General features: G+C 54.6%; 1 protein-coding gene across 1 annotated transcript; it reads left to right on the top strand.

Annotated features, from left to right (window-relative positions):
• The first annotated feature begins 12,558 nt into the window (after positions 1-12,558).
• On the top strand, positions 12,559-15,304 carry IL4 (interleukin 4). Its single transcript, XM_054841200.1, has 4 exons — positions 12,559-13,250; positions 13,501-13,548; positions 14,887-15,018; positions 15,209-15,304. The coding sequence occupies exons 1-4, from the start codon at positions 13,116-13,118 to the stop codon at positions 15,299-15,301; spliced, it is 408 nt and encodes a 135-aa protein (XP_054697175.1). The 5' UTR covers positions 12,559-13,115; the 3' UTR covers positions 15,302-15,304.

Genomic DNA, 15,304 nt, shown 5'->3' with positions numbered 1-15,304 from the left:
ACTGTGTTCTCTTTTCTTAGTGTCATTTACCTCTCTGCTGCTTTAAGATGATGACACTTAATGAGAGTTATGTCATATTCTGATTCTCCATGGGAGACAGTCGATTTCTGTGAAGACGATACAAAAATGCCTTGGCAAGTTGTTACATGGATGCTGAGCTTCACCTGCACCACTCCCTGTTCTTCCTGAAGCTCGTTTCCTTGGTGCAGCAGCACCCGATGGCCCTACAGACCTCAGGCCAAGGGGAACCAACCACTCAGAGTGACAACGGAAAGCCAACAGGGATGGCAGCTTCAAAATGCAAAGCACCTGATCATCACAAGGCCTGAGACTTCAGACAAGGGTTCCTCAGCATTATCCCTCACTGCCTCTGAAGCCATGCAAGCCCCGGGGGAGGCAATTCTGGGTCTCTGTTCCTTTCTGACCGAGTAAGGAGGCACCTTGTCTGCCTTGGACTCTGGGTACTGGGTACAAGCCTATGAACAGAAGCTGGACTTACAACTCTTTAAATCCTTGCAGACAGCAGTGATGGGCTGAGCCTCCTGAGCAGGCAGCGTATGACCAACACTCAATTTCAGAGGAAAAAATCTTTAAACCACCATGAAGACAAGGTTAATCTGTGTAACGTCAGGACATTTGTCTTTGGCAAATGTGCCTGAGAACATTGCCCTCTGCTTTCCTCTTCCTTCAGGATGCGGAAATCCCTTTATTTCGCAAGGACGAAGAGCAGTTTCCAAAGCGAGTGAGGGCAGAGGTAGGAGTGCAGGCAAACCTGGCAGGTGCAGGCAGGGCCCGGGGCTGGTTAAGCACCACGGACAGAGGCAGCCCCGAGGCCTTTGCCCATGGGGACAGCGCAGCGCGGCCCTGCCTGCCCACGGAGATGGTGCTGTGGCTCCTTCCTGGCTCTGCTGAGCTCCTCGCCTTAATCGTACCACGGCCGACACCACTCACCAAAGACTCTGGGCAACATCTGCACCAAAAAAGACAAACCCCAGCTGTACCTCGGGTCTGATTCTTCATCTCTATCATCTTCAGCCTTCTGCGTGGCCAGAGGTAAGTGGACTTGGCAGCAGGTCCCTTAAAGGGTAATGCCAGAAACAGCACTTCAGTTGAGGATTACCTGAATTCTACCTGAATTTTGTGAAACTGCAAGTCACTAGACTGGGTAGCCCCGGTCGTCGGGAAACCACTCAAAGATAAGCGGCTGAATGGGACTTCCTAGCAATTACGCTCTTTCACCAATCCCCTGAAAAAGCAATTGACACCAAACGGGGGGGGGGGGGGGAGGGAAGAGAAGGCAAAGGAAAATGCTAACATGCGTTATGCTTGCATTTTTAAATGAGAAGCTTCACTGACTCTAGTACTACTTCCTGAAGGGGAATTTTCTTAAAGATATAATCAACAGGAAAAAAAATTACTTTGAGTTTTCACATTTTGCTGTACTACCTGTTTATTTTAGCATGACACATATATCCCAGCTCATGAAGAATTACATTATCTTCAGATAATTGAATTCTGTGCTTTTTCCCCCCACCAAGTTAAAGCCGTGGTTTGCAATTCCTCTGTAAAGTACTTTGGGCACATTTTTGCCTAACTCAGCCCTTCTCTGTTCCCCAGCTGCAAAGTTTATTCTCACATACACACACTTTGGGGATTAAACTTTTTGCCAGAACTTGGAAAAAGTACAGAGAACGTGGTGGGAAACTAACCTTTCCTATATCAAGTGTCAGTATTAAAATGACAAAAAATAATCCACGTAACTTTTTTTTTTTTTCCACACCTTTCATTTGAATAACCCGAGACTCCTCTGTAGCTAACGGTGTGGAAAAGAGACTCCACCAGCCCCATGGTTTTGATACGGACTGGGAAACAGAAAACTTGCGCTCGTGTGAATCGAGTGTAGGAGAAACTTTAAACACTTTGATGATCTTCTGCTGGGTGGGGACAGAGACGGGCTCCCACTGTGACTGGCCATGGAGCTTCTGCTGCCTCTCCTGCAAGCAAGGCACGGATTTATTGCAGTAACTCATTGGGCAGGTGACAGAGCAGTGCAGAAACTGGCTCCGCTTGCGATTTTGATTGGAGCTGAGGCTGACTTCCAGCACAGGAGAGCGGCTCCGCGGCACCCATCCTCCACGCAGCGCTGCGCACACACACCTTCGCAAGGAGGGCACAGCCACAGGCAGACGCTCGCTCCCATATGCCATGATTTAACAACCAAAAACGACAACTGAAAATAATTGTAAATGCTTTCACAGAACTATCGGTGAGTGTGATTGTAGTGGGCTCCGGTACCAAGAATCGGGTGGTTGCCTGGGCGGGTAATTTGATAGCCAAGCAGGCACCCAGCACCCCTCCAAGAGCTCCGACTACCCCCTGTGCTGGTATGGGCGAGTGTTGGCAGGTCAGTCTGGGACAGGATGGGCTGGGTATAAATCCTTGCCAGGGCTTTGGGGCCAGGGGGAGCCCGGCTGGCTGCAGCCTGTGCCCTGGCGAGTGCCCTGAGAGCCGGGAGCCTACAGCAGAGCCAGGGCTGCAGCATGCCCTGCTTGAGCAAATGGCTTTCCTCCCACCTCTGCGCCACATCATCTGTGTCTTCAGTAACACAGCTTATTTTCAGTTCATCTGCATTTAGTAAGCAAGGTGGCAACTACTGTCACTAGGGGGAAAAAAAAAACCCCACCCAAAAAAAAAGACCTTAAAGGCCTTATAGACATCTCTGTCCAAACAGCCTGGTTTCCAAGGAGAGTTTATGTTAGCAGTGGAAAACCAGTACTACAAAGTTCTGATGCTTCCTTCACTACTGCTAACGCTGTAGCAGTACTGTACTAAGACACGCGCTTGGCCCAAAGTACTTGGGGTGTTTAAAACTTCAGAGAAGATGACGTTTTCAATTTTTTTTTTTTCAACCAAAACTGCTTTCTGACCTGCCTGAAGTAAAAAAATGACTTCTAGAACACTTAACTTGCTATTCCCAGGAGCAACTTCTCCATAAAATTTCTAACTGGGGAGGTCCAGTTTTCCTCCTGCACGCTGTTTTAGGCAAAAAGCTTTCGTATGCCTAAAAGTTAAAAAAAACCAAACGGATGTGATTATCTACAAATAAACACCACAAATGAAATCAATAAATATAGATGATGCTGTCAAAAGTTAATCACTTAATGTCTCCTTGTAACTTTTTTAGCATTTAAATGTCACACTAAATATCTTTTCTAATCTATTTCAGTATGACGGTTTGTTTACTGCCCCCCCCCCCCCCCCGGGGCAAGCTGCCAGGAGCCAGCACTTATTCTGTACTTACTGCAAGATTATACCTTCGGGAAATGTGATGCAATTTGAAAATTCTCTACTCTGTGTAATTTGATTTATGCAGAAAAAAAAAAAAAAAAAAAAAATGGCTGTAGCTGTCGCGCGCCTTGTCCTGCAGCTGCACCAGCCGAAGGACGCAGGTTGGCTCCAGCGCCGGGCCAGGCTGCGGTGCCGTCCCAGCCTGAAACGCTCAGTTTGTAAACTCAACCACTGATTCAAGAGATATTGCATGTGCTGATGTTAGACATTACATGGTGACCCACATTTGGGTTTGGGTTTTTTTTGTGTTATAAAATGTTTTATTTAACTTCTTCACCGTCTTCTGAAAGTAAGGAACAGCACACGCGAGCAACTGGCCTGGAAAAAAAATGTTGTGGCTTTTGGATGAGGATTTCATAAAAGGCAAAGCTGGAATAGGATTGGAACAGGAAAAATGGTTTGTAGGGTTGTTCAAAATCAGGACCGCAGTTTCCCCATTTCCTACAGAGCCAGGAAAGAGAAGGGGACACTGCCACAGGGAGCTGCAGCCCCCGTACCTCTGACGTGCCCACCGGCCCTACCAGTTTCTTTCCATCGATTTCCCCTGATTCCATCCGTGTCCACTGACACCATCCCATGCCAGCGGTGGTCGTGGCTCCAGCCTACCCCTCTGCTCTTCAGTTGTGGGCAACCAACTTTGGCTTTGCTGCTGGAAAAAAAAAAGGAAAAAAAGCCATGGCTTTGGACATAGAGCAAAATTTCTGCTTTCAGTTGCCCTGAGGGGCTCCTCAGCTGGGTCCTCTGTTTTCTGGTGTCATCAGCCAGAGATGCCGCCATGGAAAGGTCTGACCGCACCGGCCCAGTGTCTGCCTTCGTCCCCAGCCTCTCCTCCACGTGAGGGCAAGAGGAGCCTGATGGGGAAAAACGCAACACCTAAATTAACCACTTGGATTGTTTTTCTGAACTGGTTGAAGACCAACTTGGGGTGGTTTCAGGCATGAGGAGCGCGGGGTGTGAGGGGGTGCACGCAGCCCCCCCCCCCCAGCTGCTGGACCTCGGGGACCTGCCTGCGTTCTGCCTCTGGCCGCAGCTGGGAGCAAAGCCAGCTCTTTGGTGACGAGGAGACCCGGTTCAGGCTGGGTTCGTGTGCCTGGGGTCCTGCGCCCACCCTGGCCGGCAGCAGCAGCTCGGGGACGTGGTGTCCCAGCCCCACGTGCCCCCGTCCCTTAGGGAAGGGCAGCTCGATCGGCAGCACCCATCTCACCGCCAGCACCAGGAGTGATGCACAGACAGCAATTTCCCTCGTTATTTCACAATCACCGCTGGGTTTAGCGCTCAGAGCAGCCAAAGACGCTGCTTCAGGCCAGCGATGCTCCTGAAGGGCTGCGATCCCATCTCCCACGCCACCTCCTGCCTGAGCCCCCCCCGGCTCGATGCTGTTTCTCAGAACTGGGCTCCACTTTCTGGCTATCATTTTCCACCCACACGAGCCGAATCGATACATGTCAGCTTTTCCCATCATCAGGTTCACGTTACCGTATCAATAGTTTGAGGGAATGATTTTTATCTGCCTTTGGGGGAGGTGACACACGCTTTCTGCGTGGGGTTTGCAGAATGGGGTGTTCCCACCCAAGGGGCTTCCGTCCCCCGCAGCCCCCGTGGCCCCGCGATCCCCCCTCCTGACCACCGTGCCGCTGCCGGACCTCACGCCAGGGCACAGGGATGGGACCACAGACGTCTTCCCCGGGGCCGTGGTGGATCCCGCTCTGGCAGCTTGGCTCAAGGGACGCAGGGACACCGGCTTGGGGACAGACAGACGGCCGCGCTGTGCTGCCCTGGCTGCACACCAGCTCCCGCACCTCCCTCCCTGTGCCTGCGATGGGAAACCTCCAGGCTCCTGCCTGGCCCTGACTCAGCCTTTCGATTTTGCAGGCAATCCAATGATTTGTAGTCGTCACCATTGTTTGGGGTTTTTTTCAGTGGGGTTTTTTTTTTTTTTTTTTTCCCCCAGCAAAACCAATTTTTTCAGGCTAATACAATGAACCTGGAGTGCTCCAGCGCGGTGATGTCAGATCTTCCCAGCCGTGAGCACGCAGTGCAATGGGAAGGGCGTTGGTCGAAACGGGATGGTCAGCGCTTCCTCGGGCTGCGCAACACCTTGACTTTACTGGGAAAAACCAGATGGTTCAAGTTGAACTGTGTCTACATTTTCTAAATGAATTAAACAATTTACAACTATGTACGAGCCTCTCGCCAGGTATAAGGTGGAGTCTGGGGGTTCCCCTGGATGGGGTTTGCCCGAGCCAGGGCAGCAGCACCGTGGGGCTGCCCGTCAGTATGGGGTGTTGGTGTGAGCAGAGCCATGAGGTGCCACTGGCACCCAGCCCTTCACCCGTGCTTCCAGCAGCGCTTGGAAAAAGGCATTTAAGAATTTGGGGGAGAAATGAGCCATTCTGGCGAGTTAACCTTTTTTCTCCCCACCCCCCCCCACCCCCCACCCCCCCCCCCAAAATTTCCACTAACAGCACAGTTCAGCCATGGTGGGAAATAATTGCAGGTTTGTGTCTGCTCTTCTGCTCAAGGACGCGGTGGTTTGAATCCCTGAGTTACTGCTGGTCTTCTGATGTCTTCTAGGATGACATGGGACAGTGTGAGATGGTGTGGGATGGTGTGGGACAGTGTGGGATGGCAAGGGATGGCGTGGGATGGCATGGGATGGCATGGGATGATGGTGTGGGATGGCGTGGGATGGCAAGGGATGATGGCATGGGATGGCAAGGGATGGCGTGGGATGGCATGGGATGGCATGGGATGATGGCGTGGGATGGCATGGGATGGCATGGGATGATGGCGTGGGATGGCGTGGGATGGCATGGGATGATGGTGTGGGATGGCGTGGGACGGCGTGGGATGGCATGGGATGGCGTGGGATGGCATGGGATGATGGCGTGGGATGGCGTGGGATGGTGTGGGATGGCATGGGATGGCATGGGATGATGGTGTGGGATGGCGTGGGATGGCAAGGGATGATGGCATGGGATGGCAAGGGATGGCGTGGGATGGCATGGGATGATGGCGTGGGATGGCGTGGGATGGCATGGGATGATGGTGTGGGATGGCGTGGGATGGTGTGGGATGGCGTGGGATGGCATGGAATGGCATGGGATGATGGTGTGGGATGGCGTGGGATGGCAAGGGATGATGGCATGGGATGGCAAGGGATGGCGTGGGATGGCGTGGGATGGCATGGGATGATGGCGTGGGATGGCGTGGGATGGCGTGGGATGGTGTAGGATGGCAAAGGATGGCGTGGGATGGCGTGGGATGTCAAGGGATGGCGTGGGATGTCAAGGGATGATGGTGTGGGATGGCGTGGGACAGCATGGGATGGCAAGGGATGGTGTGGGATGGTTTACTCAATAGTAAATAGATCCTCAAACATCAAAGAGAAATGTTCAACTTCTCATCCTGGTATCTCCTCATCTAGCAATTAGATGATTAACATCTGCATGGTAGCTGAATAACAGATAACATTTATTGAGGGCAAAAACTTGCCGTCATTACATAATGCCCTTCTTTGGGGCGAATGGCACTTCCCACCGTCTCGCCTGATCAGCACAGGAAGACACCTATATTTGGTAGTTAATGGAGACGTCGGTCCTTCTTCGCACTATAAAAATGGTGCTCTGCCGAGCAGAGAGGCAGAGGCCCTGGCCAGCCAGCACAGGAAGCGTTCGGACGACGGCGGCAGGATGCTCCCCTGGCTGAAGGCTGCTCTCGCTCTCCTCTCCTTGCTCGAGCTCATTGCTTCCAGACCGATGATGACTACGTCTCCCAAACTAAAGCTGTCAGAGATCACTCATCGCATCCAACAGCTCAACTCGGGAGTGCAGGTAAATGCTGCCAGAGCTTCTGGTTTTTCTTTGCCCTTACTGATGATGGTGATGTTCCTTGGTGCTCAAGGCCAGGCACCGCAGGGACCGGTGCCCACCTGGGCGTGCAGGAGCCGTTCCCGACCACCTCAGTCCGCTACATCCCACCTCCAGCTCTGGGCACCCTGGCCCGCTTCAGCCTAGATTTTGGGTGCTCAGCACCTCACTTGGTGGTACAAAAGGCTGCTGGAGGCAGGCAGGGTGAAGTTTTCCACCTGATATTAAGCACATTGCAGGAAAAAAAAACCTGAGGAACATGACAACCTCCCCCAGACCTTGCTGTCCAACACCCAGAGCTGGGTCAGGGTGACCAGGGCAGCTCGGTGACGGGGACATGGCAGTCTGGCACAGCGTGAGCTGCTGGCGGGGGGGGTGGCGGTGCTCTGCTCCGGTCCGTCGCACCCGGGGACCCTCCTGCCCCTTCCCAAACAGCTGCTTGTGCTGCGCACACCCAGGTCCTGTCTTCCCAGGAGCCTGTTTTGAATCCGTGTGCTGAAAGATGGATCTCAGTGGTGGCAGCACCCGGGGTGCATCCGCGCCGTGTCCTGCCGGAGAGGGATGGGGACAGCACGCAGCTGGCAGCTCCCTGGGGACGGTCTCGTAACGATGATCATCATGATGACAGTCTCATGATGGTGTTATAATGATGGCTCTCCCTTGTGTCACCTCTCCAGGTCCCCTGCAATGACACCCGAGTGGCACAGGTCGTCTTCACGGATCGAAAGGTAAAAGATGATGGAAATATAGAGGCAGAAAACGCATCTGTAATAAACACAGACGTAGCCGGTGCCCTCCTTGCCGTGGTGCGCAGCCCACATACCAGACGTAGTTTTATTAGTCACCAAGAGCTGCTCAGTTGCCAGTCGCTGGGGCGAGCCTGGGGCTCGGTACCGGCTGCACCTGAGGCCCTGCCTCCAGCGCCGCTGCCCCCCAGCTCCCCCCAACCCCGGCCCAGGGCCACGGGGCTGCGATTACAGCCATAAAATGAAAGTAGTTTGGCAAGTCATTGTGAAATCTCCCACCAGTCCTGGACACCTTAATAAGTAGCATCGACTTTAATCACCTACGTGGTGCTAATCATTTCCCCGTCTTTTTACCAGCTGTCGGAGCAGGAGCTGCTGTGCCAGGCTGCCACAGCGCTCACCAAAGTCACCAGGTGCAAGAAAGACTACGAGCCGTTCATCGTCAACTTGCAGAGCCTGCACGGCAAGACGGTAAGCAAGAGCTGCAGCCCCCCCTCCCCCCCCCCCCCCCGCCCCGCCGTGCAGCTCGGGTCGTCCCCCCCCACGCCGGCTTTGCCGAGCACGGGCCCCGTTTCAGCGCCAGCTCCCCAGAGGTACCCACCAGACTGATCCAGCCGGTATTTGTTATCTCGCACGGGGCCAGACCCGGGCTCTGCAGACCTGTGCAGTGCTGCAGGATAACAACTTGCCTCCGTGGGAAGAGGCTGAGCACCCCGGTCACCCCGGGCCAGCGGAGATGGGGGGGTGGGGGGGTGTCACACAGCTGGGCACAGGGGCCGGGTGCTTGTCCTGAGTGAAGGACAGATGCCTGACCTCCTGGGGCAGCATCCTCACGACTCTTAACTGCATCATTTGCTGAATTACTTATAATATGGGACACAGAGGCAATGGAAACAAACCACCAGCTGGGGCTGGTAGCCTGGCTACCCGCCGTCTGAGCTGCTAAATCCTGCTGTCAGCTCTAACGCCTTTGCACTTTTCCTCCCCCAGAACTGCTCCCTGAGCAATGAAAATGAGATCTACCTGCGCAACTTCTTGCCAGAGCTGGGGAACTTCACCCAGGGGATGTACAGGCGCCTGGCCACGTCTGCTGCACAGTGAGACGGGCACCGCTCCGGCGAGAGCTGCCGCTGCCAGCCCCGAGCCCAGGGATCTTACTGCTGGTAGCTCTTAAAATAGGTTTTGCAGAATTTATTTGCTCCTCGTTGCATGCACCTCCTCAGCTCTGCCCCAGCGCTCCTAAACCCAAGCCAATCCTAACAGCAAGTCCCAGCGGGCACGCTGGGCACCCGGGATCTCTGGAACATCCCCTGCCCAGCAGGCGCCTGGCATCTCCCAAGCTTTCCGTCCAAGTGCCGTGTGTCAACCTCTGCAGGAGAGGGCTCGTCTGGACCGGGCTGCCCTTAGCGCTCCCTCGCAGCCCTGCGGCTCTTCCAGCCGGCACGAGGTGGGATGTGGCCCCCCAGGAGGGATGCAGACCCCCAGGAGGGATGCGGTCCCCCAGGAGGGATGCAGACCCCCAGGAGGGATGCAGACCCCCAGGAGGGATGCTGCCCCTTGGAGGGATGCGGCCCCTGGGAGGAGCAGAGCATCTCGCCTGGACCAGGCAGCCGAGGAGGTTGAGCTTTTAACTCGTTCACCTTCTCCTGCAGCACCTACCAAAACCAAAACCAAATTATCAGCTTCCTGTTCCTCTTAATGAAGGGAGGCTTCTTCATAATCATCTTCACTTCCTAAAGAGATCAAAATCTAGGCTGAAATGATGCATTTTTTGCTAACAAGTTACTACAGCCGCTCGGGGGGGATGGCTCCCCGCCAGTGGGAGCAGAGCCGGGGAAGTGCAGCAGCCGAGAGCCAAAACCAGGAGGGGAAACAGCGGAGGGAGGGGGCTGCCTCGCCACCAGCAGAGCTGTTACTGCAGCCTTTAATGTGCCTTTTTTATTGTCGGTGGGTTTTTAAGTTATTAATAGTAAAGACCAGAAGAGTCTGTAGGATAACTTTGGATCTAATGGGTGCTCACTGGCATCGTACTTCTGGAGTTTATTTATTATTATATTTTATTTAAATAACTTATTTTTATACTGCATAATCTAAAGATTCAAGACCAAAATGTCCCGGCTGTTGAAAGCTTTCTTTTGCTTGGGACCCAAAACAAACAGGCAAAGCCAGTATTCAGAATAGGTGTTTTATTTTTAACTTATATAAGAATAGTTCTGTGGAATACAGTCATATTTAAAATACTGCTACCTCATTCTTAGGGAACTATTATTGCCTGATCACCTTCCCACCACCACAAGTAAATGTGTGCTGATTCGTAATTTATTGTTCTTCCCTCTATTTAACATATTTGTATTACGACAGAGTTAATATATTCCAATAATCCTGTATTTGGATATTTTCATGTATTATTATTTTTTCATGTCAACTGATGATGTAAAACGTCTCAGGGCTTAAGCAATAAACTACTGAATAATGAGCTCTTGGTCCCAATGGTTTATGCCCTCGAGTCCCCTCTTCTTACCTTCAGCGGTTAAGGAAGAGCCCAGGGGCGGGGGGGGTGCTGCCTCCTCGGGCGGTAGGGACGGCATCGCTCGGGGCAGCAGGCAGCGAATCTGCCCGCCCTGCCCTTGAGAGCAGGTTTCCAAGCGAGCAAAACGCCCCAGCGCACCCGCCCGGCTTGCGGGGATGGAAAATGGGGTGAAGGGACGGGCTGGAGGAGCGGGACGAGAGTCCTCGTTTGGGAAGAGGGTCTTGTGCATGGGGCCCCGGTGGCGGGGGGCGTGGCGGGGGGCAGACCATGGCGGGGGGCGGCAGGGCTGACGCGGGAGCCAGCCGGCAGCAAAGCGGAGCCGCTCGCAGGGGACGGCACGCTCGGCCGAGCGGCGACGAAGGGACGGGGCCGGCTCACGGGCTGGGAGCCCGCTTGGGAGCCAGCAGCGGCACGCACAGGGGTAGGAAATAAATGGGCAACCCGGCTGTTGGAACGTGCTATAAACGCAGGAAATTGCTATAACCGCGTGCGATGGGACGTTAGGTGCAGCCTTTGGATTTGCTCTGGATGACCCACAGCATCGTTAGCAGCAGCACCAGGCACGGCAGGCAACAGAAACGCAGGAAAACTGCGGCACATCCCTGCCGCTGCCAGCCAAAATTTACGCCGGGCAGCACGGGACGGCCAGGGAAACCCACGTGGCCCTTTCTCAGCGGTTCTCCTGGAATCGCTCCGGTTTGGGCCAGGGAAAGAGAGGGAAAGCCGAGCCGATGGCCGGGGCTTTCAGCAGAGCCCTGGGCTCCCTGGCTGCGGGGACGCCGGCGCTGGGACCCCAGGCAGGATCCTCGTGTGATGGGGAGATGCTTCAAACCACAGAGCGGGACAATGGCAGTGGGGAAAAAAGGAAGACAGGTTTGTGAGCCAAGCACCTTCCTTCAGTAGGGAGAACGGCAGCAGGTTCCTCCCCGACCGGGGCCCGAGACGAGGTACGACCCTCCCGTCCAGCACGGGCAGAGCCGGGGACCGCGCCGGGGCCGGAGCCGTCCCTGCGGCGAGCGACGGGGCTGTCACTGCCATCGGCCGCGTCCCACTCTGGGAAAGGACATGGGAATTTTTTCCTTCACAGGTGACTTTCTCATCGCACAGTGATGCAGTTTTCCACCCGCATAGCTCAAAGGTTACCTTTTTTTTTTTTTTCTGCTAATTTAGCATTTTCTGTTCTTTTACTCCAGCGTCAGAGCTTTCCACAGTGATCACTGGGGAAACCACTGTGCCTGCAGGATGGGACCACCCCTCCATCCCCTCCTCCAGCACCACTTTTCGGCAGGGAGTCTCCCACCATCACCCATCCCAGACCAGCGGGGTGGCTCCGGGCATCCCGGCGAGGAGCCCAGTCCCACGGCCGCCACCCGCAGATGCCGCCGCCGCCGCGCGGTCCCGCAGCCGGAGCGCGTTCGCTTATCTGCTCTCCATCAAGAGCGGTGCAGGTAGGAAACAGCGCAGCACTCCGCTGGCAAATCCCTCGCAAAGGTCTTTCTGAGTCAGTGGCACTAACTTCATCTGGGGCATTTCATAATTAGACAAACAAAATTACTCTCAGTCTGGCTGCTCCTGGATTAATTGAGCGCTCACAAACTCTTATCAAGCATCTGATAGCAAGTTGCTATTTGAGTTTTAGAAAAAAACCTATTAGTTATTACAAAACTCCAAAGTTTCCCAGCTCAGCTAATTTCGCAGCGTGATTTCCTGGTCGGTGGTGCCAGCAGAGCCCATCGCCTGAACCTCGCTCAGCCTTTTCCCCGAGTGCGGCAGGACAGGCCGGGGCAGCCTCCAGCTCGCCAAGGCGCCCGAGCAGAGCCGCAAAAATCCCATTTTCCCATGCGAGCCCCACGCTGCGGGACCACCAGCTCCCTGTCCCTCGCCCACGTCCCCACAGGGTGCCGCGGGCAGGGTCACGCTGTTTCGGGGGTCCCATTTGGCCGGGGGGGGGCCCCCAGCTCCCCATGAACCCCCTGGCCCCGGGAGGCGGCGACGGCACGCTCCTACCCGGGAGGTTTTTGTCCCCGCGGGCCCCAGGCGGGGCTCTGCCCCGCTTTCTGTTTCTCCCTGGGCGCAGGTTAAGATAACCGTAGACAGAAAATGATACGCAGATGAAAGATGCTTTGCATGATTTGGAGATATTCAAATGAAATGCGAGATGGAAGAGCTCACAGGATCGTTAGAGAAAAAAGAAAAAAAGCAAAGCTCCATTATTTGAGCGCGGTCACATCTATGGTCTCCCCAGTTCAGCCACTTTCACCTTGTGGTGTAGGGAAAGTCTTGGGATACGGAGAAACGAAGAATCCCCAAACCGAGCAGTTTACACACTTTTCTACGTGACCTGACTCCTACCACTGTTATCTTATGGTGGAAATTTCCTACGTTGAAACGTAATACAAGATCAGAAAAAAAAATCTCTACTTTTACAGCAGAGACCTGTTGTCCTAATTGGATAGGAGCAACTTTGGAAAGTGCAGACAAGGGAAAAATAAGTTTGTTTCCTACAGGTTCAGCAATTTTACAGCCATAAATTGAGATGCTTCTTCCAGAAAAGCACACACAGGTATAGATCACCAAAATAGCCAGAAACTGTGAGCTGAGGGGGTTCAGTCCAAGCAGGCCATGAGCATCCCGGTCCCGGTCCTGCTCACCCTCCTGGTGCTGTCAGCCTGCCAGGGCCACATGGCCGCCCTGCTGCAGACCTCCAACTTTCTGAAGGAGAGCATCAGGCTGCTCAGCGTGCTCCTGGAGACGGAGGTAGGGCTCGTCCGCGCAGCTCAGCCTTTACCCGCTGATGGAAGGGACAGATTGTTTCACCGGGCTTGGTAGGAGTGATGCTGAGTCAAAGAAAGGTGCTGAGCAGGCAGAGCGTGCGGTTCACAGCGCTCCCGGGGGACCGAGAGCAGATGAACAGTCGGGGGGGTGTGTGCACGTGCACGTGTCAGGATGGATCCGCGTTAGCATTTTCTCTAGCCTGATTGCGCCTCTCCTTTGTGTCTTGACAAAGGTTTCCTGTGACAAGATGAACGTGACAAATATTTTTGCAGACAATAAGGTAAGAGAGAAACAACTAACTCGTCCTTGTTCGCAAACAATCGTACGGCCACGATGGGTTCTGGAAGAGGATGCCGGGGGCCGGAGAAGAGCACGGGGCAGCCAGGAGGCAGGCGTGAAGCCCGGGAGCAAGGAGCCCATCGTGAGCCCCGAGCAGCGATGCTTGGGCGGCCGGGCTGGTCCTCGCCGCTGCCCGGCACGGGGGCCCTCACCTTCCTGCACCCACCTCCGGCGCCAGCCCAAGCAGCATCGGCGGCTCCCGGCCACCCCGGAGGCGAGAGGGGCAGGCAGGAATGGGCAGCACGGGTCTGAGCAGCACACAGGGGTTTCAAGCTTTTCAGAAAGGAAGAGAGGAACTTCTCCCTTTGCCTTGGAGCGGTGTGTCACCGTCTCAGACACCCACACGCACCTATCGCACAGCATCTCAAGCTTTGGTTAGACACACTATCCCTCTTTAGCCCCTTATCTGGGGGAAGGCTCTTCAGTTAGCAGAAGATTTAATAACAGATAATAAAGCCTATTTCTGCTCTGAAAATTGCTGCCTAAGCCAAGCTCCCCAGCACCAGAGTTCCTGTTTTCACAGAAAGCTGATGCCCTTACCTCGTGCTGCACGGCGGGAGCCGAGGGGCACAGCAGCATCCCTCAGGGGGCTGGGGGCTGAGCACCCCCTTGGGGGATCCCCGCAGCCCTCCTGCCACAGGGACCAGCCCTGGGAGCAAGAAGAGACACCCGGGATGCCTCACGACCCAACGCCCGCAGACCGGCCGTGCTGACAGGGATGGGCCGGTCCTTTATTCAGTGCTGCCATTTGGGTGACAGCTGCAGAGACCAGAGCAGGCAGAGCTCTCAGCACCCTGCCCGTGCTGCTGCATCGGGAACGTGCCCCAGGGAAGACAACGGAATAGTCTTCTTATTACCACCAGCACTTCGCTTACTGGCTCCTCATCCTCCACGTCTCTCCGCTACGGGACTTTATCTATGCAAAGCAGCCCCACAGAGGCAGCTTCTTCCCAGGGGCTTTTGTTATTCCCATAGAGCCTCTGCACCCCCAAACCAGCTCCATGCCCTGAGCACGGGGTCCCGCGCTCACGCCTGCAGCAGGAGCACCATGCCAAACCCTGCCGTGACTTCTCGCCAGCAGCTGACGGCACCCTCCTCGCCAGGGACAGGAACAGACCCACGTGTGCACACACGTGGCTGGGAGGCTTCGACATCTCGAGCTGTGCTTTGCACCTGCCCTTTAGAACAGAAATGTATTATTTGGGCTGTTTTAATCTGCTGCTAATGAAGCTGTGACTGTACAAAAGGGTTTCTGAAAAAGCCACCTGTCTTTTTCCAGCATGACAATGATATGGAGATCTTATGCAAAGCCACCACAGTCACTTGGGAGGGTGGGATCTGCCACAGCTACCTGAAGGGCATTTCTGTCAACTTGCTGCAACTCATCCGCAGGAAGAGCACCGTCCACAAGGTAAGGCAAGGCTCAGCTCTCCCCCGGCCCCACCGGGGCCATACAGCCCTCAGCCTGCGAGCTTCCCCTCGGTCACCCTTTCTGCTTTCACCCAGTCCCCTCCTGCAGCACCATGAGCAGCTAAGACCACGCTGCAGCGCCAGATCCCTCCCCCAGCAAGCATTCAAAGGGTCGTTTTTTCCTATTACAGGCACCGTGTCCCGTGGCAGCAGGCAACACTACATCACTGAAAGATTTCCTGGTCAACTTACGCAGAGTCCTCCAACGATTAGTAAAAGACTGAAGT

This window comes from Grus americana, chromosome 14 (genome assembly GCF_028858705.1).
Source record: "Grus americana isolate bGruAme1 chromosome 14, bGruAme1.mat, whole genome shotgun sequence".
NCBI lineage: Eukaryota > Metazoa > Chordata > Aves > Gruiformes > Gruidae > Grus > Grus americana.
This window is presented reverse-complemented; position numbering and strand designations above follow the sequence as displayed.

Bases quoted from the DNA above. Each gene is read 5' to 3' on its own strand.
- IL4 (XM_054841200.1), top strand. From the start codon at position 13,116: ATGAGCATCCCGGTCCCGGTCCTGCTCACCCTCCTGGTGCTGTCAGCC. The intron at 13,251-13,500 runs GTAGGGCTCGTC...GTCTTGACAAAG, and splicing joins GCGTGCTCCTGGAGACGGAG to GTTTCCTGTGACAAGATGAA. The intron at 13,549-14,886 runs GTAAGAGAGAAA...GTCTTTTTCCAG, and splicing joins ATATTTTTGCAGACAATAAG to CATGACAATGATATGGAGAT.